Source organism: Drosophila rhopaloa, unplaced genomic scaffold (genome assembly GCF_018152115.1).
Source record: "Drosophila rhopaloa isolate 14029-0021.01 unplaced genomic scaffold, ASM1815211v1 contig_133, whole genome shotgun sequence".
NCBI classification, from domain to species: Eukaryota; Metazoa; Arthropoda; class Insecta; order Diptera; family Drosophilidae; genus Drosophila; species Drosophila rhopaloa.
The window spans coordinates 13707-39998 of NW_025335010.1; the positions used below are offsets into that span (position 1 = coordinate 13707).

Below are 26292 nucleotides of genomic sequence, written 5' to 3' on the forward strand. Positions count from 1 at the left end.
AAGCGAACGGAGTTTAAATTTATGTTTAAATAGCCGAAAGAAAATTTAATGTTGTTTTTATAAAACCCACCGATGGGAATAAACGAAAACAAAATACAAAATTCGAAGCGCAGAAAAAAAAACACGACCGTTCACTTTGAAAGTCAAAGACGATATCCATTGGGAATCCATATTTATTTAATTCAATAGTGTTTTTCATAAAATCAATTTTTGCTGATGATTCTTTTAGAATTTTTCTTCCAATAAGAATGTCATAATGATTTGAAAAGTGGTTTATATAAAATGTTTGTTTAGATGAAAATAATTTTGGGATACTAAACTGGATATATTTATTCAAAATTACAGATTCACCTATAGTTTCAATTTTAGTAGAATTATTTTTAATTGGGTATTCAAAGAAGTTTTTGTTAATTAAATTTATGCTTGATCCTGTATCGATAAGACAGAGGCATAGTTTATTATCAATTTTGATTTTTATGGCTGTTGTGTTTCGTCCGAGGCTGTTGTCTGAAAATTTTCAAATGTGTCCATTGGTTCAGACTTGCGTTGTTGATCTGATTCCGAAACTCGGGGACGTTTTTGGGGAATATTGGTACTTTGAGTACTCTGGATAATAATTATTTCCTGAATTATTATAATTATTGTTGTTATCCCAACTTCTATTAGAGTCGAACTTATTCTGTCTCTGCTGATTGTTGTTATATTTGTTTTGATAATTATTATTTTGGAATCTACCCCCTTGGTTATTATCTGAATGATAGTTGGGTTTTGTATTTGAGAATGATTTTGATGTTTTAAAATCTTGAAATTCATAGTCTTCCTGAGAGTTTTGGGACATATACGAACGATTATTTATGGATTTTTCTTCAAACATTCCTACAGATGTGGCAGCTTGTTTTAATTTAAGAGGAGTTGAAATATCAAATTTGCTCAACGTAATAAAAGTTTTTACTGTTAATTTTTCACGAATCACTTCAGCTAATGTATCACTCAATGTCCTCGAAACTAGAACTGTGTTTGACGGATTATTATCTAAGCTAAGTTTACAACAAATTCTACTTGTCTGTTCTTCTAATTCTTCAACAAATTTACGTAAATTATTTTTATATTTAGTCTCACGTAATTCGGCTATCATTCGATGTGGAGGCGTTGCGCTGTTGAACTCGCCGATAAGTAGTCTTCTCAATTCCTTCCAGTCCTGTGGTACATTTCTCATCAAGAGTGATCGGGCTTGTCCAACTAAGAGGTTCCTGATGGCTGCTTGTATAATTTGATTTTGGCCTTCTGATGCTGTAGGATAATGGTAGACTAATTCATGGACTTCTTTTATGAAGAGAGCCAAATAGAGTGGGTCTCCATTAAATTTATTTATCTGCTTCAGTTGCAGAAGGAAATGGTTCATTGATACATCTGAAAGGGTTTGTGCAGCTTTTGATGCTGCGGCTACGGCTGCTGCTGCTGATGTTGATGGCAGATCCATATTTAATGTTTTTTTTTTTGTAGTTGTTGTATTTAGTCGAAATAATTTAGATTATTTTCACTGGTTTAGACACTAGGAATCCTCATTCGTGATTTAACTAATGTTGTTCTTTAAACATTTTTTTTTTTTTTTAAGTAAGTTCCTTTTGCGGATACAAATAATGTTTTATTTTCGCGAAGTAATTTTTTAATTCCTTTTTAGGTAGTCACTCGCGAGGATATTACTTGTATCCTACCGGCTGCGCCAATTTCGTTTTTCGGTTCGGAATATATTAAAAAAAAGCGATTTTTATTTTAATATATAGCGGAGTCTTTATTGGTAAAGTTCTTTCAAGTTAGATCCCCAATCTTAAACTGATTTTACAAAATGCATTATTCTTATAACTATGGCTTCTACCGGTGACAGCGCGCGAGCAGCGAAAGTGGGCTTTGATTAGATAATTTTGATTGGTCAAAACTGTGGCCTGATGGGTTGGTTTCTAGGCTGCAATCTTTTGTTTAATTAATTTGGATTGGCCAAAGCTTTTATGCTGACGAATGGGTTCTCAGGCTGGACCCTTTGTTTAAAGGTCTGAATATTGTTTATGTCTGCTGTCGTCGATAAAGGCGTGTGAAGTGTTTATAATTCGGATGCCGCCGATCGAAGGCGTGGGAAAGATTTATGTCTGAGGGGTTAAATGTTTATGTTGGATTGATTTGAATAACTGTAATAGTAGGCTCTGGACTTATGTTATTGACAATTGTTAAATGTTTATGTCGGATTGATTTGAATAACTGCAATAGTAGGCTCTGGGCTTATGTTATTGACCATTGGAATAATGGGTATCTCTGGATATACAGGTTGTATGTTGGGTTTTGTAGCTAGGGTATTTGCGTATACGTCTTTTACATACAATGTGTGTGTATGTTTCTATTCGAAAGTAGATAATGTGCTTAAATACAAATAAAATGATTTATTATACCCGTTTATCGATCAAATGTGGAATCTGAAAATAACACGTTACTTTGCTGTTTTTGTATTGGATGCCAATCTTTTACTGTGTGTACAAAGGTTTTCGTTTCATTCAAAACAAGAAATTTGAAAACAACAAATTCCAATTTACAAACAAGTATACATATTTGTGCGCAAATTAAAATTGCATTGATAACATTGTAACTGATAAAAAGTATACAAGCTCACGACTTTTACTTGGATCACTTTCATCCCTAAAGATTATAAAATGAAAGACCGATTTTTAAGGGGATACGGCCACAGCCCAAACAGTAAGAGCAAGAGCAGCCAAATTTTTTCACAGTATTTCATTGGGGGCGTGGGCTCCCACTAGGATCCGATATGTCCCCCCAGTGGCCCCAAACAGCTCCAACATCCATTATTCTGAGCAAAAAAAAGTTGATGTATTTAAGCTTGACTTCTAAAGTGGTTTGGAATTTTGATATTTGGTTTTTTCCGAATTTTAGGTTTTGAAAAGACCTAATTAGAAATCTAAAAGAAATTTCGATATCCCCCATAATTTGGGGGCTACATTTAAAATTAACTTTTCGATTTAAAAAATCTAAACCGCTGCTCCGACCAAGAGGATTTTTCGCTCAATAGTTATTCTATGGCCCAAATGCTTAAGTTTAATTTTTCAAGTTTTTAACATTTTTTTTAAGTATTTTTAACGAATTTATTTAGATTTTCTAAGTCATTGCGTTGCATTTTGCGGGAGCCTGTCGAGAGAACGAAACCCAGAAGCCAAGAGAGCGACGGCCGAGAGAGCAACAGCCAAGAAAACTGATGAGGGGGAGGGGTAGTGCTGCAGGGAAAGGGGAGGGGAAAGAGGCAATTTAAGTTAAATTTGTTTAGGATTTTAAAAACTTAAACTGCTGCTCCGATCAATATGATTTTCGATCAATAGTCAGTCCTGTGGATCAAATGCTTAGGTTTTATTTTTTCATTTTGTATCAGAAGTAAGAGCCTTATTTAATTTCCACCATGGAAGAAAATAGAAAATTACTACAAATTCTGTAAGCAAAGCCAAAATGTTTCCAAGTTAAATATTAATCTTAAGATTCGAACTTTTGACCAAATACGTATGTACATATGTATATTTGGATATGTTTTGATTTGCTTATATGTACAATACATGTACATACATACAATGTGTGTGTATGTTTCTATTCGAAAGTAGATAATGTGCTTAAATACAAATAAAATAATTTATTATACCCGTTTATCGATCAAATGTGGAATCTGAAAATAATACGTTTCTTTGCTGTTTTTGTATTGGATGCCAATCTTTTACTGTGTGTACAAAGATTTTCGTTTCATTCAAAACAAGAAATTTGAAAACAACAAATTCCAATTTACAAACAAGTATACATATTTGTGCGCAAATTAAAATTGCATTGATAACATTGTAACTGATAAAAAGTATACAAGCTCACGACTTTTACTTGGATCACTTTCATTTATTATGTAGCTCTGCCAGTATCCTTCTGATTCTCTCTCCTGAAATATCTTCTACAAAGGTTGTTAACACAAAGGTTTACAAAAAACGCGCAAATAAGAAATAAGAAAGTCCTGACAACCCAATTTCCTAACTCCAAACTAATATTAAGCGAACAAAAAGTCGTATAAAATACAATTTTACAAAGCGTTGGGGCTGAGATGGGTGAAATATTTTTTTTGGATGCACCTGGAGGGACAGGTAAAACCTTCTTGACAAACTTATTGTTGGCAAAAGTTGGAAGTTAAAAAAAAATAGCCCTAGCTGTAGCATCTTCCGGTATAGCTGCTACCCTGCTCAATGGAGGTCGAAGTGCTCATTCTACATTTAAACTTCCTTTGGATTTAGTTAATTTAGAAACACCTCATTGCTCTATTTCAAAGCAATGTAATATGGCTGCGGCGTTTAAAGATTGTAAGTTAATTGTTTGGGATGAGTGGACAATGTCACATAAAGGTGGGCTTGAAGCCATAAATACAACCCTGCAAGATATTAATGAGAATACTATGTTGATGGGTGGTATTACAGTCCTGCTAGCTGGAGACTTTCGCCAAACCCTTCCTGTTGTGCCAAGAGGTACAAGAGCTGACGAAATAAAGGCCTGTTTAAAATCTTCATTTTTATGGCCACAGATAAAAAAACTAGCGCTCACGAAAAATATGCGAGTGCACTTAAAAGTATACAGTTCTGCAGGAATTTTTGCCGAAACTCTTTTAAAAATTGGGAATGGCGTCCATCCAACAGTTGATGGAAAAATAGTTATAACATCACGCTTAGGAAATGTAGTTAAAAACGTTCAAGACCTTACATCCAAAATATTTCCTGACATTTCCAACATATCATGTAAAAGCTTAGATTGTCTATCTGAGCGCGCCATTTTGACAACGAAAAATGAAAGAGCAACCACTATTAATAATTTATTGCTAAACTCATTTGATGGTTTAGAAGTCTCCTATAAATCGGTCGACTCTGTTCCTGATGCTAATAATGCTGTTCATTACCCTGTTGAATTTTTAAATTCTTTGAATCCTCCAGGAATTCCTCAGCATAATCTGTCTCTTAGGATTGGAGCACCCGTAATGTTATTGCGAAATTTAAGTCCCCCAAAGTTATGCAATGTGACACGATTGCAGATAAAAGGTCTTCATAAGAATGTAATCGAAGCAACAGTATTTACGGGGTGCGCGAAGGGGGAAACAGTGTTTATACCCAGGATCCCATTAATTCCATCCAGTCTGCCGTTTAAGTTTAAAAGGCTTCAATTCCCTCTAAAAGTTTGCTTTGCAATAACTCTAAATAAATCGCAGGGGCAGACTTTGAAGCTGGCTGGACTAGATCTTAGAGAAGATTGTTGTTTACACAGAGGTTTTAAAGCAATCATATTAATTAACATTATTAAACCTAGAAAGTTTCAGTGGAATAGGTCTAATTGGAGATACCACATTAAAAAAAACGCGCCAATTTCTCTATATCAGGGGTGGTGTGGAAATGGGAAAGTCTTGACAACCGTACTCAAAACTAATTTTAAGCGAACGAAGTCGCGCCGGGTACAGCTAGTTGCATTATAGTCCTTGGAGTTCCAGAGCAGCGTTAACAAATTGCTCATGTCCCCCAGGAATGCATTACGGTTCACAAACACCCAGCAGGTGAGCACCAGTTGCAGGATAAAGAGGACGAATACCATGATCGTGTACTGAAATGAATATTACTTTTAGTTGCAGAACATATACGTACGTTGGGTTACATTACTCACCGCTCCCGTCATGCAGGCACTCTGCTTGAAAATGCCAAAGCATCCGAAGAAGGACACCACGAAGATCAGGCATCCCAAAACTGTGACGCAAATGGGGGTGGTGCTGGTGTTCGTTCCATCGCCCTCACTATCAAAGTGATTGAGATCGAACAACATGATCGAGCCCAGCACGATCAGAAGGATGCAAACGATCTGCAAATGGATAAATGATTAAAAAAAAAACAGAGTTTATTTCATTCACGTTACTGCAGAAATGCATATTTCAAAGGAAAGATTTCTCTCCTTTTTATAATAATTATTTTTAAATGGAATCATTCAATTATCTATATATAATTATATCCCCGATTGAGTGTGAGCTTTTTCCCTGCGTGTAAAGTACCCGATGCTAATTGGAACAACAGCTTCGGCGGGGGTGGCTGTTATTCAATTCGCTTGAATCACCGCCGCGCTAACAGTCATCGAAGCCTTTGACTAACATAGCTAATTTTCGAATTTCCATTGCAGATATGCGGCATTTTGCTTATCACGTTCGGCTCCATTATGGTGTCGACCATAAAGGAGTTCTCGAGCGTGGATGAGACATTCACAGCCAACAGCGTGGCCATCATCATCCTGGTCCTTACATCATTTTGCAATAAGGATATTTAATATTTTATTTTTGGTAAAGATAATTATAATAATCCCTAAAGATTATAAAATAAAAGACCGATTTTTAAGGGGATACGGCCACAGCCCAAACAGTAAGAGCAAGAGCAGCCAAATTTTTTCACAGTATTCCATTGGGGGCGTGGGCTCCCACTAAGATCCGATATGTCCCCCCAGTGGCCCCAAACAGCTCCAACATCCATTATTCTGAGCAAAAAAAAGTTGATGTATTTAAGCTTAACTTCTAAAGTGGTTTGGAATTTTGATATTTGGTTTTTTCCGAATTTTAGGTTTTGAAAAGGCCTAATTAGAAATCTAAAAGAAATTTCGATATCCCCCATAATTTGGGGGCTACATTTAAAATTAACTTTTCGATTTAAAAAATCTAAACCGCTGCTCCGACCAAGATGATTTTTCGCTCAATAGTTATTCTATGGCCCAAATGCTTAAGTTTAATTTTTCAAGTTTTTAACATTTTTTTAAAGTATTTTTAACGAATTTATTTAGATTTTCTAAGTCATTGCGTTGCATTTTGCGGGAGCCTGTCGAGAGAACGAAACCCAGAAGCCAAGAGAGCGACGGCCGAGAGAGCAACAGCCAAGAAAACTGATGAGGGGGAGGGGTAGTGCTGCAGGGAAAGGGGGAGGGGAAAGAGGCAATTTAAGTTAAATTTGTTTAGGATTTTAAAAACTTAAACTGCTGCTCCGATCAATATGATTTTCGATCAATAGTCAGTCCTGTGGATCAAATGCTTAAGTTTTATTTTTCATTTTGTAGCAGAAGTAAGAGCCTTATTTAATTTCCACCATGGAAGAAAATAGAAAATTACTACAAATTCTGTAAGCAAAGCCAAAATGTTTCCAAGTTAAATATTAATCTTAAGATTCGAACTTTTGACCAAATACGTATGTACATATGTATATTTGGATATGTTTTGATTTGCTTATATGTACAATACATGTACATACATACAATGTGTGTGTATGTTTCTATTCGAAAGTAGATAATGTGCTTAAATACAAATAAAATAATTTATTATACCCGTTTATCGATCAAATGTGGAATCTGAAAATAATACGTTACTTTGCTGTTTTTGTATTGGATGCCAATCTTTTACTGTGTGTACAAAGATTTTCGTTTCATTCAAAACAAGAAATTTGAAAACAACAAATTCCAATTTACAAACAAGTATACATATTTGTGCGCAAATTAAAATTGCATTGATAACATTGTAACTGATAAAAAGTATACAAGCTCACGACTTTTACTTGGATCACTTTCATTTATTATGTAGCTCTGCCAGTATCCTTCTGATTCTCTCTCCTGAAATATCTTCTACAAAGGTTGTTAACACAAAGGTTTACAAAAAACGCGCAAATAAGAAATAAGAAAGTCCTGACAACCCAATTTCCTAACTCCAAACTAATATTAAGCGAACGAAGTCGCTTCGGGTATAGCTATTTATTATATTTGTTTAAACAATCTGAATTTAATATATGTTTTTAAGGAATCTAAAAAGATGTTATATATTTTCATCGATTTAACAAATTAGTATCGCAAGTATTAGAAGAGGCGTATGCAAAAAATACACTTGCTCTCCTTTGCCACAATTCGATTTGTGGGAGTGAGAAGGAGGCAATTAGAAGAGGGCTATTTTTATTATTATACATATGTTTAAGCAACAATCTGAATTTATTATATGTTTTTAAACAATCTAAAACGATTATATGTATTTTCATGGATTTCACAAATTGAAATCCCAAGTACTAGAATTTTTGGAGTGAGAAGGTGGCAATTAGAAGAGGGCTATACAAAAAAACACTTGCTCTCCTTTGCTACAATTTCAATTTTAGGAGTGAGAAGGAGGCAATGATAATGAGAGAGATCAGTAGCAAGTGTATAGGTAGACGCAAAAAAAGGGGATGATCATGCGCACAACGAACTCTCTGAGAGAGCTTACCCAAAGAGAGAGAAACAAGACTGAGCATAAGATTGACAGTGGTGTAGCAAGGGGGTACGGCCAAAACTCACAATTTTAGTTTAAATTTTTGTTGAAAAACAAACCTTTTTTAGTACACATTTTGATTCTTTTTTGACTTCATTTTAATATTACTTTGATCAAATATTAATATTGAATGAATGACCGCCTCCACAAATTTTTAGTACGTCTATGAGACAGGCACAAGCCTAAAAACGGTTATTTGTTTTTCCATTTTGTGGCGCCACAGATCATGTGACCGTCACACAAATAAATATGCAAGCGTAAATAGGACAAAAGGAATGTGGCAACTAATGGCTACACATTTCGACTATTCAGTAGCAATATGAATTTCAACAGGAGCGGAACATTCCAGGCTGCATGGCAGTCCCAACAACATCAGCAGCAGAATTTGCAATTGCAACTGGAGCAACACAAGCAGCAGCTTGAGTTGTTCCAGCTGCAATTGAACAGCCACAACAGCCAACGCAGCATCAACAATTGCAGCAGCAGCAACAACAGCTTCAGCAAATGCAGCAGCAAATTTTAATGCAGCAACCAACGAAAGCTGCGCACCCAGGAAAGGATCGGCCGCAATTCCAAACGCTGCGAGAGGCCCACAACAGGATTCAGAAGCAGCAGCGCCAAATAAAGGGCCTTCAGGACAAGGTGGCTGCCTTGGAAAGTTTCCAGGCTTATGTGAGCTCCGTGATGCGCCTGCCCCAAACATGGAGTCCGCCGCAGGCAGTGCCGCCGCAGGTAGTACCGCTGCAGACAGTGCCGTTGCTGGCAGTGCCGTCGCAGAGTTTCCAGTCTGGCCCTTCTGCGGATGAGCTGATGCAGCAAATCGCCATGTTGCAACAGCAGCTCCAAAAGCAACAGGCGCGAGCCCCCGAGGAAGAGCGGCGAGATCAGCCGGGTCAACCTGGCTCAATGATGGCGCAGCAAATCCAGGGCTTGCAGCAACAGCTCCAGCAGCAAGACATTTCCAATTAATTAATTTTTTTTTATTTGTTTTTAATTTCTTATTTAGTCCTTACTTTAATTTAATTTTGTTCTTTTTCCCTTTCTTAGTTTTAAGTTTAATTTCATTACAATTTCTTTTTAAATAAAACGAGGACGGAAGCTAACTTCGGCAAGCCGAAGTTTTAAAACCAATGCATACTTTGGACGAAATTGCTAAAATTGTAAAAATAGCGAAAGGCATAAGGTATACATAAGTTACCTGGGTTTTTCATCGTTTCAAGTCTTTAGTTGCGTTTTTCTTACACAAAATTGTCACATACCAATAAAAAAAGGGATACTTTCCCTTTAACAATTTTTCCTATCTCCTTCAAGATGTAGACTTCCGATAGGCAAGCGCTTTTACCCTAATCAAGATATGCGTAAATAAATAAGAATTGGAAAATTTTATGTTAGTAGCTTACACACTGCGCGAAATATTCTGATAATCAACAAATTTGGACCGATTTCACCCTATTGTTCCTATGGGAGCTATAGGATATAGACGTCCGATCGGCGTTTTCACCTTGATCAATGTATGCATAAAAAATAGGATTTGGAAAGATTCATGTCAATAGCTTGTATACTGCGTGAAATATCCTTAAAAATCATTAAATTTTAACCGATTTTATCCTTTTTGTTCCTATGGGAGCTATAGGATATAGACGTCCGATCGTCACGCGCTTTTACTCTGATCAAGGTACGCATAAAAAAATAAGATTTGGAAAGATTTATGTCAATAGCTTTTACACTGCGCGAAATATCTTCCATTCTTGCAAGTTATATCCGATTGTTCCTATGGGAGCTAATATATAGACATCCGATCGGGGCGGTTTTCAAACTTGATCTGCGTACACTTGTTTTAGGACGACTGTGAAAGTTTCAGATCGCTAGCTTTTAAACTGAGCTCGCAAACGGTATTGAAACAGACGGACAGACGGACAGACGGACGGACGGACAGACGGACAGACGGACATGGCTATATCGACTCCCCTATTGATCCTGATCAAGAATATATATACTTTACAGGGTCGGAAACGTCTCCTTCACTGCGTTACAAACTTCTGACCAAAATTATAATACCCTCTGCAAGGGTATAAAAAACCAAAAAAAAAAATTTATAAAAAAATGCTTATTTTGGGTGGCTCTTTATTGTTAACATATCTTGCATTTTCTTTTCCTGGGGTTTTCATTTTCTGTCTTCTTAGATGCGTTCCATTTCTTACACGAAATTGGAACATGAAAACAAAAAGTTAAAAGCAACTCATGTAATAGGCACGGTTACAAACCAATACATCCACATCTTACGATGTTTGTATTTGTGCTTGCGTCGCGCTACGCAAATACTAGAAAATTAAGGACAAGGAAATGAAGGAAACTAATAACAGCTAAACAGGCGCGAGAAGTTTAGTTTTATTTTGGATGCCTAAGCAGCAAGTGAAAGCTATTGTGAAGCGCAAACATTTTAAAATTTTTCTGTGCGTAAAGTTAATTTAAATTCTTACACGTAAGTTATTTTTTCTATTTCCAATATTTCCACTATACAAGTTTTGTATAGACGCTAATCAAATTCTTGAGAAGCGAAGTCATAGTTGACTTTCATTAGTTAGTTATCCATTTCCTTACAATGTATGGACACTTTTCACGTTAATATTTAACGTTGATCAGTGAAGTCAATTTTGACTTTAAATATAAGCAAGCTGTGCTTAAACGCTTTTCACGTTGCTTTTTAACATTGATTAGCGAGTTACTGTTGGCTTTTTTTATACCCTTGCAGAGGGTATTATAATTTTAGTCAAAAGTTTGCAACGCAGTGAAGGAGACATTTCCGACCCTATAAAGTATATATATTCTTGATCAGCATCACCAGGAGAGTTGATCTAGCCATGTCCCCGTCTGTCCGTCCGTCTGTGTCACGTCAACTAGTCTGTCCGTTTTAAAGCTATCGAGGTGCTGTCACGTTTCTTTGCACGCAGTATATAAGTCGGAACGGCCTATCAGTTTTAAAGCTTATTCTGTGTTTGAAACTTTCCCAAATGAGTTGAATCTTTCTATGTGCAGGTATTATATTTTATAAATCGGAACCAAATTCTACGGATCGGCCCACTATATCATATAGCTGCCATATAACTGAATGATCGGAAATGCCATAACTTTGATGTTTTTAAAGTTAGGAAGTTGGGATTTTCTATGGGTTTTATTTTTGGCCGTAATACTCCGACCTACCAAATTTCATAAGGATCGGCTGACTATATCCTATAGCCGCAATATAAACTGATTGATCGGAAATGCCATAGCTTTGGTGTTTGTAAAGTTAGGAAGTTGGGATTATCTATGGGTTTTATTTTTGGCCAATCAATCCGACCTACCAAATTTCATAAGGATCGGCCGACTATATACTATAGCTGCCATATAACTGAACGATTGGAAATGACATAACTTTGGTGTTTTTAAAGTTAGGAAGTTGGGATTTTTTATGAGTATTAAGAATGCATCATATGAATAACCGATCCGGTTTTGAAGAATATAATTTACAGAATATACTGCAAGGGTATATCAACTTCGGCTCCGCCCGAAGTTCGCTTTCTTTCTTGTTTAAGTTGACTTAACTAAATCGATTTTTTTTAACTTCTTTAATTGAAGTTGGCTCTAAAAACTTTGGTAAAAGTTTAATTTGATCTTTGACCTTTAATACAAATTTAAAGCTTTAATATGTCAATTGAGAACCTAAGTATTAATGGTGAGCTGGTGCCCCATATGGTGGTTAAAATAATTGGAGATGGTGCTTGCCTGTTTAGAGCCATTTCATATCATTTAAAAGGCTCACAGCATTTTTCTGGAGTGATTCGCCAGGAAATTGTAGCTCACGTTGTTAACAATTGGGATTTTTTTCAAGTGCACGCACTAAACTCTAATGGACTAAATTTCATAAATTCTGCTCAATATGAAGAGGAAATGATGAAGTCCCGTACTTACGGAACAGAGTGTGAGCTTCAAGCAGCTGCTAATGTATATTCAGTTTGCTTTCATGTTTTTCGAAATGGAAATTTTCATAGCGGTTATGGTTCAGAAGATAACCCTGTTAAATTATTGAAATTTTCTGGTGATCTTGAAAATGGACATTTCGATGTACTTCTATTGTATGAATCATCACCGTTAACAGATTCACCGTCACAAAGATTAGTTGAGGCTAGCACAAAAAAAAAAGCTCCCAAAAGGAGAGCTCGATTTTCTGATAGAACTAAGTCCAACCAAATAAAGGGAGCTAAAAAAAATTCAGGATTGATCATACAGAACAAATAAAAGATAAAAATAAGGAATATTACGCTAATAAGACGTCAGAAGGACATCTTTTATGGAAAGTAAAAAAAATGTCTGGATTTACATATGATTCCCAAATAGCGTATAGTGCTGACAAAATTATTGAAATTGGGCCCATGAATAAGAAATGCAACTATTGCAATGCTTTGAAATGGAAGAACGAATCTGACGGAATTGGCTGTAGTTCCGGAAAAGTTAAACTTCCCCAACTTCAAACATTACCTGAGCCTCTTAAGAGCCTAATCCTAGGCGGTCATCCCAAGCATGCCCACTTCTTAGACCGTTTACGAAAATACAATTCATTATTTCAAATGACTTCATTCGGCTGTAATAAAGTTTATGAAAAAGGTTTCATGCCAACTTTTAAGGTTCAGGGTCAGGTATATCACCTAATTGGCAGTCTATGGCCTACAAAGGAAATAGAAGCACAGTTCCTTCAAATATATTTTGTTGGTGAGGATGAAAAGGAAACAGAACTGAGATGTAAAAATGCGTCTGATGTGAATCGTGATTTGGTAAAAGCTTTACAATCTATGTTTCATAAAATTAATCCGTTCGTTAAAGATTTAAAATCAACTATTGACAAAGTTCCTGCAAATACTACTGACTAAAAAATGATAATTCATGCCGATCGCACACCATCTGGATCTCACAAGGGTTGCTATAATGCACCAAGAGCAAGTGAAGTAGCTTTACTTATTGTTGGTCAGCACTTCAAATAGAGAGATATTATTCTTGAAAGTCATAATTCAAAATTACAAAAAATTAATGAACTACACCGTTCCTATGACGCTTTGCAGTATCCGCTTCTCTTTCCACATGGAGAGGATGGATATTCAATTGATATACCGCAAGTAGATCCTCTATCAAAAAAACATTTAAAAAAAACCGTATCGGCACTAAATTTTTATAGTTACCGAATAATGATTCGGGAGGGTGAAATTAATCATTTAATTTATTTCAAAGCTCTTTTAAGTCAGTTTTTAGTCGATATGTGTGCCAAAATGGAAGCAGAACGGCTTAATTTTATTCGAAACAATCAAGAAAAACTTAGGGCTGAAAGCTATATACACCTTAAAGACGCTATAGGTAGACAAGATGTAAATCCAGCTCAGCTGGGCCAAATGGTTATTTTACCATCTTCATTCACGAGTTCTGCACGTTATATGCATGAGAAAACTCAGGATGCTATGACATATGTCCGGCACTATGGCCGTCCTGATTTATTTATAACATTTACTTGCAATCCTAAGTGGAAAGACATTACAGAGTCATTATTACCCGGTCAGATGGCCTATGACCGCCATGATATAATAGCGCGAGTATTTCATTTAAAAGTTAAAGCACTAAAGGCTCTTTTAGTTAAGAACGAATTGTTTGGAGAAGTTCAATGTTTCATGTACACTGTAGAATGGCAAAAACGTGGCCTCCCACATGTTCATATACTACTTTGGCTTAAAAATCGAATTTATGCTGATCAAATAGACGATACAATATGTGCAGAAATTCCAGATCCACAGAAAGATCCCGTGCTACATAGTATCGTACAGTCCAATATGATTCATGGACCTTGCGGAATGTTAAACCGTAGTTCACCGTGCATGAAAGATGGCAAATGTTCAAAAAAATTTCCCCGTCAGCTCTCAATGGAAACAGTAACAGGAATTGATAGTTATCCTCTGTATCGAAGAAGGGCTTCAGATGATGGTGGCTTTACTGTAGAAAAGAATGGTGTCTAAAATACAACCGTTGGGTTGTGCCATAGTGCAGTACTATTACGTGCAATGGAAGCACACATAAATGTTGAAGCCTGCAGTTCAGTTAAGTCTATAAAATACGTATGCAAATATGTCAATAAAGGCAGCGACCAGGCTTCATTTTCCCTTGAAGACCGAAGAAATGAAGTTAAAACGTATGAAAATGGAAGATATATAAGCAGTTCGGAAGCCATGTGGAGAATCCTGGCTTTCCCTATACACGAACGATTTCCAGCAGTTATGCAATTGTCTGTACATTTAGAAAATGGGCAGCGTGTGTACTTTAATCACAATGATCCGAATCAACTAGCAAAGAAGATAAACACTACTTCGAATACTACACTTCTCGCTTTCATTGAACTTTGTAAAATTGATGATTTCGCCAAAACTCTTTTATATGTTGAAGTTCCATACTATTACACATGGAACAATACAAAGTTTCTTAGAAGAAAACGGGGCAGTGACGTACCTCATTTTTCTGGAGTTAAAAAGGCTTTGGGCAGAGTTTATACCGTTCACCCACATAACAGTGAATGTTATTTTCTTAGACTTTTACTCCATGAGGTACGAGGTCCAACTTCATTTTCGTATTTAAAAACTGTAAATGGCGTAATATACAGTACGTTTCAATTAGCTTGCAAAGCATTGGGCTTACTTGAGGATGATAGTCATTGGGACAAAACTTTGGCAGAAGCTAGCGTTTGTCAAGTTCCAAAAAACTTACGTGATCTCTTTGGAATTATGTTAGTTTTTTGTCAACTCTCGGATCCTTTAGGTCTTTGGAATAAGTACAAGACTTTCTTATCGGAAGATATACTTCATTCATTACAAATGCCCGTAAACTCTGACATTAATGACGAAATTATGGAAAGAGTCTATAACAAATGTCTAATAAGCATTGAACATTTTGTATTGTCTATTGGTGGAACATGTCTTAAAGAATATGGTCTTCCTCAACCAATTATTCCTGAAGCCGAATTGGAAGAAAATAATACCGATTATCTAAGAGAAATAAGTTATGAAAGTAACAACACTCTCCTTACCAACAACGAAAATTTGCTTACAGACGAGCAAAAAGTCGTATACAATACAATTTTACAAAGCGTTGGGGCTGAGATGGGTGAAATATTTTTTTTGGATGCACCTGGAGGGACAGGTAAAACCTTCTTGACAAACTTATTGTTGGCAAAAGTTCGAAGTTCAAAAAAATAGCCCTAGCTGTAGCATCTTCCGGTATAGCTGCTACCCTGCTCAATGGAGGTCGAACTGCTCATTCTACATTTAAACTTCCTTTGGATTTAGTTAATTTAGAAACACCTCATTGCTCTATTTCAAAGCAATGTAATATGGCTGCGGTGTTTAAAGATTGTAAGTTAATTGTTTGGGATGAGTGCACAATGTCACATAAAGGTGGGCTTGAAGCCATAAATAGAACCCTGCAAGATATTAATGAGAATACTATGTTGATGGGTGGTATTACAGTCCTGCTAGCTGGAGACTTTCGCCAAACCCTTCCTGTTGTGCCAAGAGGTACAAGAGCTGACGAAATAAAGGCCTGTTTAAAATCTTCATTTTTATGGCCACAGATAAAAAAACTAGCGCTCACGAAAAATATGCGAGTGCACTTAAAAGGAGACAGTTCTGCAGGAATTTTTGCCGAAACTCTTTTAAAAATTGGGAATGGCGTCCATCCAACAGTTGATGGAAAAATAATTATAACATCACGCTTAGGAAATGTAGTTAAAAACGTTCAAGACCTTACATCCAAAATATTTCCTGACATTTCCAACATATCATGTAAAAGCTTAGATTGGCTATCTGAGCGCGCCATTTTGACAACGAAAAATGAAAGAGCAACTATTAATAATTTATTGCTAGACTCATTTGATGGTTTAGAAGTCTCCTATAAATCGGTCGACTCTGTTCCTGATGCTGATAATGCTGTTCATTACCCTGTTGAATTATTAAATTCTTTGAATCCTCCAGGAATTCCTCAGCATAATCTGTCTCTTAGGATTGGAGCACCCGTAATGTTATTGCGAAATTTAAGTACCCCAAAGTTATGCAATGGGACACGATTGCAGATAAAAGGTCTTCATAAGAATGTAATCGAAGCAACAGTATTTACGGGGTGCGCGAAGGAGGAAACAGTGTTTATACCCAGGATCCCATTAATACCATCCAGTTTGCCGTTTCAGTTTAAAAGGCTACAATTCCCTCTAATAGTTTGCTTTGCAATAACTATAAATAAATCGCAGGGGCAGACTTTGAAGCTGGCTGGACTAGATCTTAGAGAAGATTGCTTCTCTCATGGACAATTTTATGTCGCATGCTCTAGAGTTAGCTCTGCCAGTAGCCTTATTATTCTCGCTCCTGAAGGATCTTCTAAAAATGTTGTTTACACAGAGGTTTTAAAGCAATCATATTAATTAACATTATTAAACCTAGAAAGTTTCAGTGGAATAGGTTTAATTGGAGATACCACATTAAAAAAAACGCGCCAATTTCTCTACCTCAGGGGTGGTGTGGAAATGGGGAAGTCTTGACAACCATACTCAAAACTAATTTTAAGCGAACGAAGTCGCTCCGGGTACAGCTAGTTTATTATAATTTGGTAAGATAGTTAAACTTTGTTTTTGAACTGAATATAAATAATTGTTTATGGTAATACTTATTGTATTTATTTTGAGTTTAATAATTTTAAAAACAAAATGCCAACCTCAGAAAATAATTTGATGATAGAATTGAATTAACATAGGGTTTTTTTCATAATTAATATCCTTTCATTGCAGTTCAAGTGCTGTGGTCTTAAGGGGTTATCCGGGTCTTGACACTTCAAAAAATTAATTTTTTTCAAACTTTTTTATATAATAGTACAGAGTTTCAGAAATGTAGTCTGAAAATTTTAAGTCGATCGAAGCAAAAATGTAGGAATGGGAGAAATTTAAAGCTCAGTGCGTCGAACGTCACAACAGGCAATTCTGGCTCTGGCGTCGGGCAGATGCGGCACTTTAAACGCGTTTTTCTCAAAACCACTTTTTTGAAGTCGGTAGTCACGATTTCTCAAAAACTATTGCACCGATCAACTTCTGCTTTTGCACACTTCTTTTAGACATAATTCTCTTGTCCTTAACGGAGGGATTTTTTTAATTTTTAATTACAACTCATTTTATAAGCCAAAATATGGCCAAAATTTACGTAAAAAATGACACTTTTTATGAAAAGCGCTACAAAAAATTAAATTTTTAATTTAAAAAAAAAATGGCTCGTAGAGGACAAGCGAGACACATACACTATCAGAATAATTTTGGTTTTTTGATTTCAGACAAAAATTGGCGGAGATATTTTGCCTACCGCAAGGACACAATTTTTTATGAGGTCAAGTTCAAGCCTGCCTCAACGGCTCAATTTTAAAAATATTTGGTTCAAATTTTTACACAATGTTGGTCAAACCATAAACATTAATGTACAATAAATGAAATTTGTGAAATTGCCATAAGATCTTTAAAATAAATTTACGAAAATAGGCTTTTTTTCGTGCTCCAAGACCCGGATAACCCCTTAACGGATTTGCCGATTACGGAACTTCTTATCTCGCCTCCTGCTGCGACGCGCCCACAAACGGATCCTGCGGAATGACCCAAGTTATTGGCCGTTCCAGTTGCCTGAGAGCCGTCGATTCGTTCTGGGACACGTACGCGAATATCATCAAGTACGCTGGCCTGGGTGTGACCGCTGTTGAGGTAATTGCAATCTGAATCTTTCGAATCCGCCATACTAACTAGTAAACCTTTTTTTCAGCTTGTGGCTTTTATCTTCGCGTGTTGCTTGGCCAACCAGACGCGCAACTCCCAGAGACGCCAGAACTACTAAGAGTTTAAGCATCTTAATATAGTACTAAGATTATCTCCCGAACTATTAAATGACAGAGTAAATGTATTAATAAAGAAAACAAATTAAATATTTTATTCAAAGTCCCCCTGTGGAGCATGTATATGTTGAAAAACAACGAAGTTGTGTCAATTTGATATAAGCGTGCCAAATTTTTAAAAGATAAAAAAACAATTTTTGAAAAAATACTTTCAAAAACAACGATGCTGTTCCTATGGCAGCTATACGATATCGTCGACCGATCTGGACCGTTCTGGCTTATATACTACCTGCTCAAGAAATAAGACTGTTTCATCCAGATAGCTTTAAAACTGAGAATAATTTGCGTAGAAAAGAGCGACGGACATGGCTAGATCGACTTGCCGGTGTATAAAAGCATTTATAAATATTCATAATATCAGGGTCCGAAAAGATTATTGCGATTTAGATCTATAAATGGAACAAATAATTTACTCCTTACCACAAGGTGTGTACAGCCAAACAGGCATAATTTTTGTTCCGTTAACCTTACGAGTATTGTGGAACGTAAAGTAAAGTAAAGTTTTAGTCGGCCGATCCTTATGAAATTTGGTAGGTCGGATTGACTAACCAAATATAAAACCCATAGAAAATCGCACCTTTCTAACTTTACAAACATCAAAGTTATGGCATTTCCGATCAATCAGTTATATGGTAGCTATAGGATATAGTCGGCCGATCCCGGCCGTTGCGACATATTTACTGCGTGCAAAGGAAAGAAGTGTGTGTGCAAAGTTTCAGTTCGATATCTTTAAAACTGAGAGACTAGAAAATTAGTTATTTAATCAACTGGCCGATCACCCAATACTAGGTAGAACAATAGTTAATGATGGTCTTTAAGAAATAATTCATATCCATAATATAATGGAATGGAATATAGCCAAATAAATAACATTTAAGAAAATGGAATAAAATAAATATAAATAAATACAAATAAAAATATATTAAAGGCAATTAGAGAGACATATGATAGGGACCCTTATTTTAAAGATAGAATTCTGCAATTAGTCTCAGCGATTTCAGTAAGCATTTATGATTTAGAAAATTTATATATTGAATTTTAATTTTTTAGATTTAATTTATATGCTTCCCCATTAATACATTGCACAAGAACCCAAAAGGAATTGTATTACCCGTCATTCCTGGTGTACAAGTTAGATCAGTAATAGACGATCACCCAATACTAGGTAGAACAATAGTTGATGATGGTCTTTAAGAAATAATTCATATCCATAATATAATGGAATGGAATGAATTATATAACCAAATAAAAACATAAAAATTGATCTTGACAAATCATATAAGTCACTTACTCAAAACAGGCCAATTCAAAAAAAAAATATAAAAAAACATGTAGAAATATTAGTAAAATGCTTTAATGAAGCACGAATACTAACCAGAGAAAAAAATTAAATCAAGATCATTGGTCCCAAGTATCAAAATTTTTGATCAGATTACGAACTAATTTAATATCAATTAAACAAAAGTTCAATTTAGATATATCAGTACCGACCATACTTAACACTTCTCTAACAGTTGAATCTGGTGATGAACCGGAATCAACAGAACAAACTGACATTGACCAAATAGAATCAGAAGAGCTTACCGAGACAAACCCTAAAATAGAAGAGCAGTATATAAATAATCTTACTTTTCCAGCTATTTTAATGTCAGATCTGGATAGTTCTACAGATTCTGATGGTTCAAGCATAATAGAGAATAAAATAAGCAACAAAGCTAAAAAGTGTCGCCAGGAATCTAATCGGAAATGAAACAACAATAACTGAAGTCATTTCTATATTAAAAAGCTACGTCAAATGCGAAACTGTAGAAGTATTGTCAGCAAAACTGATGAAATTACAGCAAACGCAATAAAACTGCTAACCAGTACACACAAAAGGTTGAGCAGATGACAAAAGCTTAAGAAGGTGCATATACAACAGACGGCTTACCCCTAGAGTTAGCCAGAAGTTATTCCACTCAGCATGCAGTCAAAGCAATGACTAACAATTGTACAATCGATAAGGTAAAGCTTATCATGCAAGCTGGTACCTTCAATACTATGAATGATGGCGTATCAAAATTTGTAAATAGTTGCACAGAAGCAATCGGACAGCCAAACACTGTCCTATATTACAAAAATTATCCACAACGCGGTGGAAACCGCGGACGAGGAAATTACAGAGGTAACTTTAATAATAATAATAATTACAACAACAATGGTACCCAATACAATAATGGACGAGGCCAATATAGAGGAAACTATAGAGGCCGTGGCAACTCAAGTCGAGGCCACAACAATAATAACCAAGGTAATGTCCGAGTAACCAATAATACATCGGAAAACTCACAAAACCCTTTAGATACTCAACAGTAGAAAATGCATGGGTTCATAATCTCAGTCAGAGCATATTTGTATCATTCAACCATGTGGCTACAGGAAAAGAACTTGTCTTTTTAGTAGACACAAGTGCAGATATTTCAATAGTTAAAGAAAATTCTGATGTCTTTCATGACATAAATGATAATTACATTATAGACATTAGAGTCAAGAGGTAACAAACTCAAAGGGGTTAACTTCTACTGAGATACAGACCACTAAGTACATAATCCAAAACGATTTTCATATCGTGGATTTACAATTCGCTATTCCTTGTGATGGCATATTAGGAATCGATTTTATAAAAAAATACAACTGCCAATTAGACTTCAAGCGATCTGAAGATTGGCTTATAATTAGACCTAATAACTTAAAATTTCCAATTTATTTTCCAATAACATACAGTGTTGGCTCAAATTTGAATTTTTTATGAAATTGCTAAAAAACTTGAAGTTTAGTGTAAGTTAGTTTAGGGCGAAGGCGGGAGCACAATAAAGTTCTCTCTCGCTTTCGGCGAAGTCGCCCCATCTTCGCCAACCTTCGTTAAGCTAGGCTCTAAGTACTTTGTAGAAATATAGAATATAAATTCGTTGAAATTGAATTGAGCCGTCGACACCTTTTTTCTTTTCGTTCGTTTTTTCGCAAATTAATAATTTTAGCCACCGCAGTTTTTTTCGGTTTTGAATAAATTAGAATTAGTGACAGTGACACATAAAAAAAAAAGAACAAAAGTGCAAGTGCAAGTGCAGGTCAAAGCACTCAAATTGCATAGAGCGTTTTATTGTTGCCCGCGGCGTGTCGGTGTTGGTAGGAAAAAATACACAGCAGCTCCTGCTCAAAATATCGTGCCGGTCACGAAATACCCTGTTCGCCACAGAAGAACTGCTGGCAGAGGGATGCCCTACAACTGTAGTGGCAGCTAGATTGAAAGACCCTAACGCAGAACCTGAGGGATTTTTTGCAAAAATTGAAAGCTTGAGTTTATAAGCAAAACAATTTAATGACAATAGTCTTGTGCTGAAAAATTGCACCTCGCTTTCAATTCTTGGCACAGACGTATCGATATAGTAGAGCTACTTGTGCATGCATTTATTTATAATAAATAAAATAAAAATTATATTAAAATTTATTATATACACATACATATACACATACACATTATATAACCTATTTGAACCGCCGTTGCATGCAACATTTAATTGTCATATATTTTTGCAATCACTGTCGCCCCCAGTTTTTATTTAATTGAAACTCGAAAATTGATATAGTAGTTGGTAAAATCATCCCAGCCGCTATATATAACCAATACATTCGGACGGGTATACTAATTTTGGCCGTCATTTGCAACTACTATTAATTTTGGCTCGATATTCAATTTAATATTTTTTTCGTCGTTTTCGTTGTGGATAAGTATTAAAATAATTTTTCCAGCAAGCAATAATTAAATTAAATTATTATTTACTCTTGTTTTTTTTTTGGTTCGAAAATTTATTTAACATTTTGTCGTCGTTCTAATTGAACAATTATCCTGTCTTAAAATGTATTTATTTTATTAATTTATTATTCTTTGAATAAATAATTTGCAAAAGTAAGTTTTTGTAATTGCCAGAAGAAGGTTAATGCATAAGAAAATTTTGGGAAAAGTCGCTATCGGCTCAAGAGATGTATTCATTGTTGTACATAAAACTGTTTAAACAGCAGGCTTTGGAAATATTGCCTTCATTGTTGTACATAAAACTGTAAAAAATCGAGTTAACGAAACATTGCCAAAGTTTTAATTGGAAATAATGCCTGCTTTGAGATCAAGACTTGGACGGCGTTCACGAAATGCGATACATTCTCAGAATGGCCTTAAAAATCAAACGCAAGAGGAAAGAAATAAATGCATCGGCACGCGCCCGAATTGCACAGCCTCGCGCTGCACAAAGACCACCTCAAGCCCGATAAAATGTGAGTAGAAGAAGACCAGCCGCAAATGACAACTTGAATCGCGCTGCATTCGCATACAATTCCGAAACACCCTACAAAGATCATACCTGCGTTGTTATTGGTTCATTGTCTGTCGTATGTCAGCATTACAATGCACTGAAGTTTCGATTGGAAACCCCCGGTTTATGCTGTGCAGGTGGCAAAATTAAGTTGCCCGTTTTGGCTCATCCACCAGAGCCATTGTATTCGCGACCATATGGAAATTCAGCCCAATCAAACAGCTTCCTAAAGCTTGCACAAAAATATAACGAATGCTTTCAAATGACGTCATTTGGAGCCGAGGTTGTTCATCAACCAGGCTACAATCCGAGTTATAAAGTAATGGCGTCGCTTTATTATCTCATTTTTTCAAAATTGCATCCCAACATTCAGATTCAAGGGCAAATTCACCATCGAGCGTAATTACGGACGCCCGGATTTATTCATCACGTTCACATGCAATCCGAAATGGCCCGAAACTACGAAACTACGGTTGCTTCCAGGGCAAACATCTAGCGATCGACCTGACATCACTGCACGAGTATTCAAGCAAAGATCACAGTACTTATGAATTGCATTGTTAAGCAGAAGGTTTTTGGCGCAATTCGTTGTGGGATGTACTCGGTTGAGTGGCAGAAGCGTGGCTTACCACATGCGCACTTTCAGCTTGGATGTTTGACAAGATCCGACCAGATCAAATTGATTCGGTTATTTCAGCCGAAATACCAGAAGTTTCAATATGGGGTTATATGAAGTCGTGAAATTGGGGCGAGACAAAGTTCGCCGGGTGCTCTAGTATAATATATATATATAAGTTAAAAGATTAATTATAATTTTATATAAAAACAAGAGAGAACGCTATAGTCGGGTGCCCCGATTATCAGATACCCGTTACTCAGGTAAAGGGAGTGCGAGGGAGATGGAGATAGAAACTTTGATCACCCATAACTTTTTAACGAATGGTCCGATTTGAAAAATTTCTTCTACATTTCGATAGGTATTGATAAACACAATAAAACTGCATTTTTACTTTTCCGAAATATTTAAATTTTTAAAATCGTATATCAGCGATTGTGGGCGTTAAAGGGGGCGTGGCACCTTTTTGAAACAAACTTGCGCTGCGTAGGAACTCCTAGAATCTGCATGCAAAATGCCAATCCTCTAGCTTTTATAGTTTCCGAGATCTCAGCGTTCATACGGACGGACAGACAGACGGACATGGCTATATCGACTCGGCTAGTGACCCTGATCAAGAATATATATACTTTATAGGGTCGGAAACGCTTCCTTCTAGCTGTTACATACTTTTGCACGAATACAATATACCCTTTTACTCTACGAGTAACGGGTATAAAAATCAATCTTTACTTATTGAGTTGGATTAAGAACTAACTTTAATTAAGCTAAACAATTATTCATTATAACTACGCGTCGTTCCATCGCTGCCACCGTCTCTGCCACTGCTGCTGTTTCTGCTAACGTTCTTTATTATTATTGGTTGCTGCTATTCTTCGCTGTCGCTGTTGGTCGATTTTAATTGTCATTGGCCAATGCATTCAAGTTATAGTTTTTGTTGTATGCACTTGGCCAAGTTCGATCAACTTTGGAAATTGGCTATTCTGCATTCCCACGATCGCTGACCGAAAGGTGCAAGCTCAGCGCACGTGGCTTAGTTCGGGTGAACTTTATTGGGGGCATTTGTTGTGCAATCAATGCTTACTCTTACTTATGTTTGGGTCTTTATATAATTCTAGGTGTTAACTTATATATTTATTATCGTGGATTATATAAATTAATTAAAAATGAGTCCAGATAAGCCAAAATCTCTTGAACTTCTTGCGGATCTTAAAAATAAGCTCAAAAAACCAGTGATCAGCATCCGCCGATTAAATGAACGAATAGAAGCCGGCCAGATTCCGATTCAAGAAGTAGAACTGAATTGTCGGCTAGAGATTTTAAATGCTTCAATTATTAAGGCAACTCAATTACAAGAACAGATCGAAGATTTAGATGATGGCAACGAGTTCGGAAAAGAGTTGAAAGAGCTTTCAATAATAACCAAGGCAAAAATAATGTCGCTTATCTCAGCCTTGAAGACGGCAAGCGAAACCAAAATAATTGGATCAGCTTCTGTAGCCCCAACTCGAGCTCGACTTCCGAATTTGGCATTGCCGAAATTCAGCGGCAAATATTCGGAGTTTAAGAATTTTATTAGCCTTTTCGAAACTTTTGTTCTTCAAGACGACAGCATTCCCGTTATTGAAAAATTCAGTCACTTAATTTCTTGTCTTTCTGGTGAAGCTTTGGGAACTATTAAGGCCTACCAAGTCACCGAGAGCAATTATGAAAAGGCTATGATCAGCCCGAAAAAAGTTTATGATAACGGAAGTTTTAATTTTTATGAATAATATTTCAACATTGTCTAGTCTTCCGAAAATAACGCAACAGTCAGCGTCGTCCTTAAAAAAAAGAAGAATCGACGAAACCAAAGTAAGATAAAGTTTTGTCGAGCAAGCCACATAATCGTAGCTCATTTTCTTGTTCTTCGTCTAACAGTAAATCCCAGCAAAGTTGTAGCTATTGCAATGCAGGAGACCATATCCTAGCGAACTCTGGTCCGTTTTGTCGCCTTTCGGTAATGCAAAGGTTCGACTTTGTATAATCTGCTTCCTTATGCATCAATTGTATGGGAAAGGGTCACACTGTTTCGAAATGCAAATTTAATAAATGTCGAGTTTGTGGCCGCTCGCATCACGTTTTACTGCACAGATATACAGTGTCCGAAAATAGTTTAGCGTTGCCACCACCCCAAGAGATTCTTTCTCCCTCTTGAAATCAAGATCAGCCTTCCACGTCACATATTATACATGCGACATCATTGGACAGAGTGATTTTAGCCACGTCGATCGTAAGTGTAAGAACTAAAAACGGTGAATATATTTGGGCACGAGCACTTCTTGACTCTGGGTCCCAAACTATGTTTATAACAGAGGACGGTGAATATATTTGGGCACGAGCACTTCTTGACTCTGGGTCCCAAACTATGTTTATGACAGAGGACCTTGCTCACAGCTTACAGATCCGTAAAGAGGAGTCGTGCATAAACTTACTGGGTATTGGCGAATCCATGGTGAAGTCGCGTATAAATGGTAGTGAGTGCACTTTCGATTTTTGGATTTTGAAATCAATATTAGGATATCATCCTGACCAGTCGGTCAATATCAATGACTGGAAAATTCCAAAGAACCTACCACTAGCTGACCCCTATTTCAACAAGCCACAAAGAACAGATGTGTTCATAGGATCAGAATCATTTCTCGAACTATTAGCTGTTTGACAAATTAGGCAAGGTCCTGATTTTCCAACTCTGCAGAAAACCCTCTTCGACTGGGTTGTATCGGGTAGATATAAGGCATCTTCCCCTACAGAAGTTGTGAAAAGTTTCAGTTGTAGTGAAGAGGTTTTAGTATCTATTGACAGCACACTACAGAAGTTTTGATCACTGCCATCTCTAAAGAAAATTCTGTCACCTGAGCAAAAGTTATGTGAGGAACACTACCGGAAGACTACTCAGGTTTTGCCATCAGGTCGGTTTGAAGTAAGACTGCCGT

At 36.3% G+C, this 26292-nt stretch overlaps 2 protein-coding genes across 2 annotated transcripts; one reads left to right on the top strand and one right to left on the bottom strand.

Annotated features, from left to right (window-relative positions):
- Positions 1–474: 474 nt before the first annotated feature.
- LOC123037097 (CD82 antigen-like) lies at positions 475–10738 on the bottom strand (the record flags this gene model as incomplete). The annotated part of the gene is made up of 5 exons (XM_044456591.1): positions 475–554; positions 1120–1290; positions 5520–5661; positions 5722–5913; positions 10694–10738. Coding segments are annotated over 5 exons (630 nt in total), but the record flags the coding sequence as incomplete, so codon positions are not given.
- Positions 10739–17984: 7246 nt separating this feature from the next.
- On the top strand, positions 17985–18297 carry LOC123037098 (the record flags this gene model as incomplete). The annotated part of the gene is made up of 2 exons (XM_044456592.1): positions 17985–18167; positions 18226–18297. Coding segments are annotated over 2 exons (255 nt in total), but the record flags the coding sequence as incomplete, so codon positions are not given.
- Between the last annotated feature and the right edge of the window lie 7995 nt (positions 18298–26292).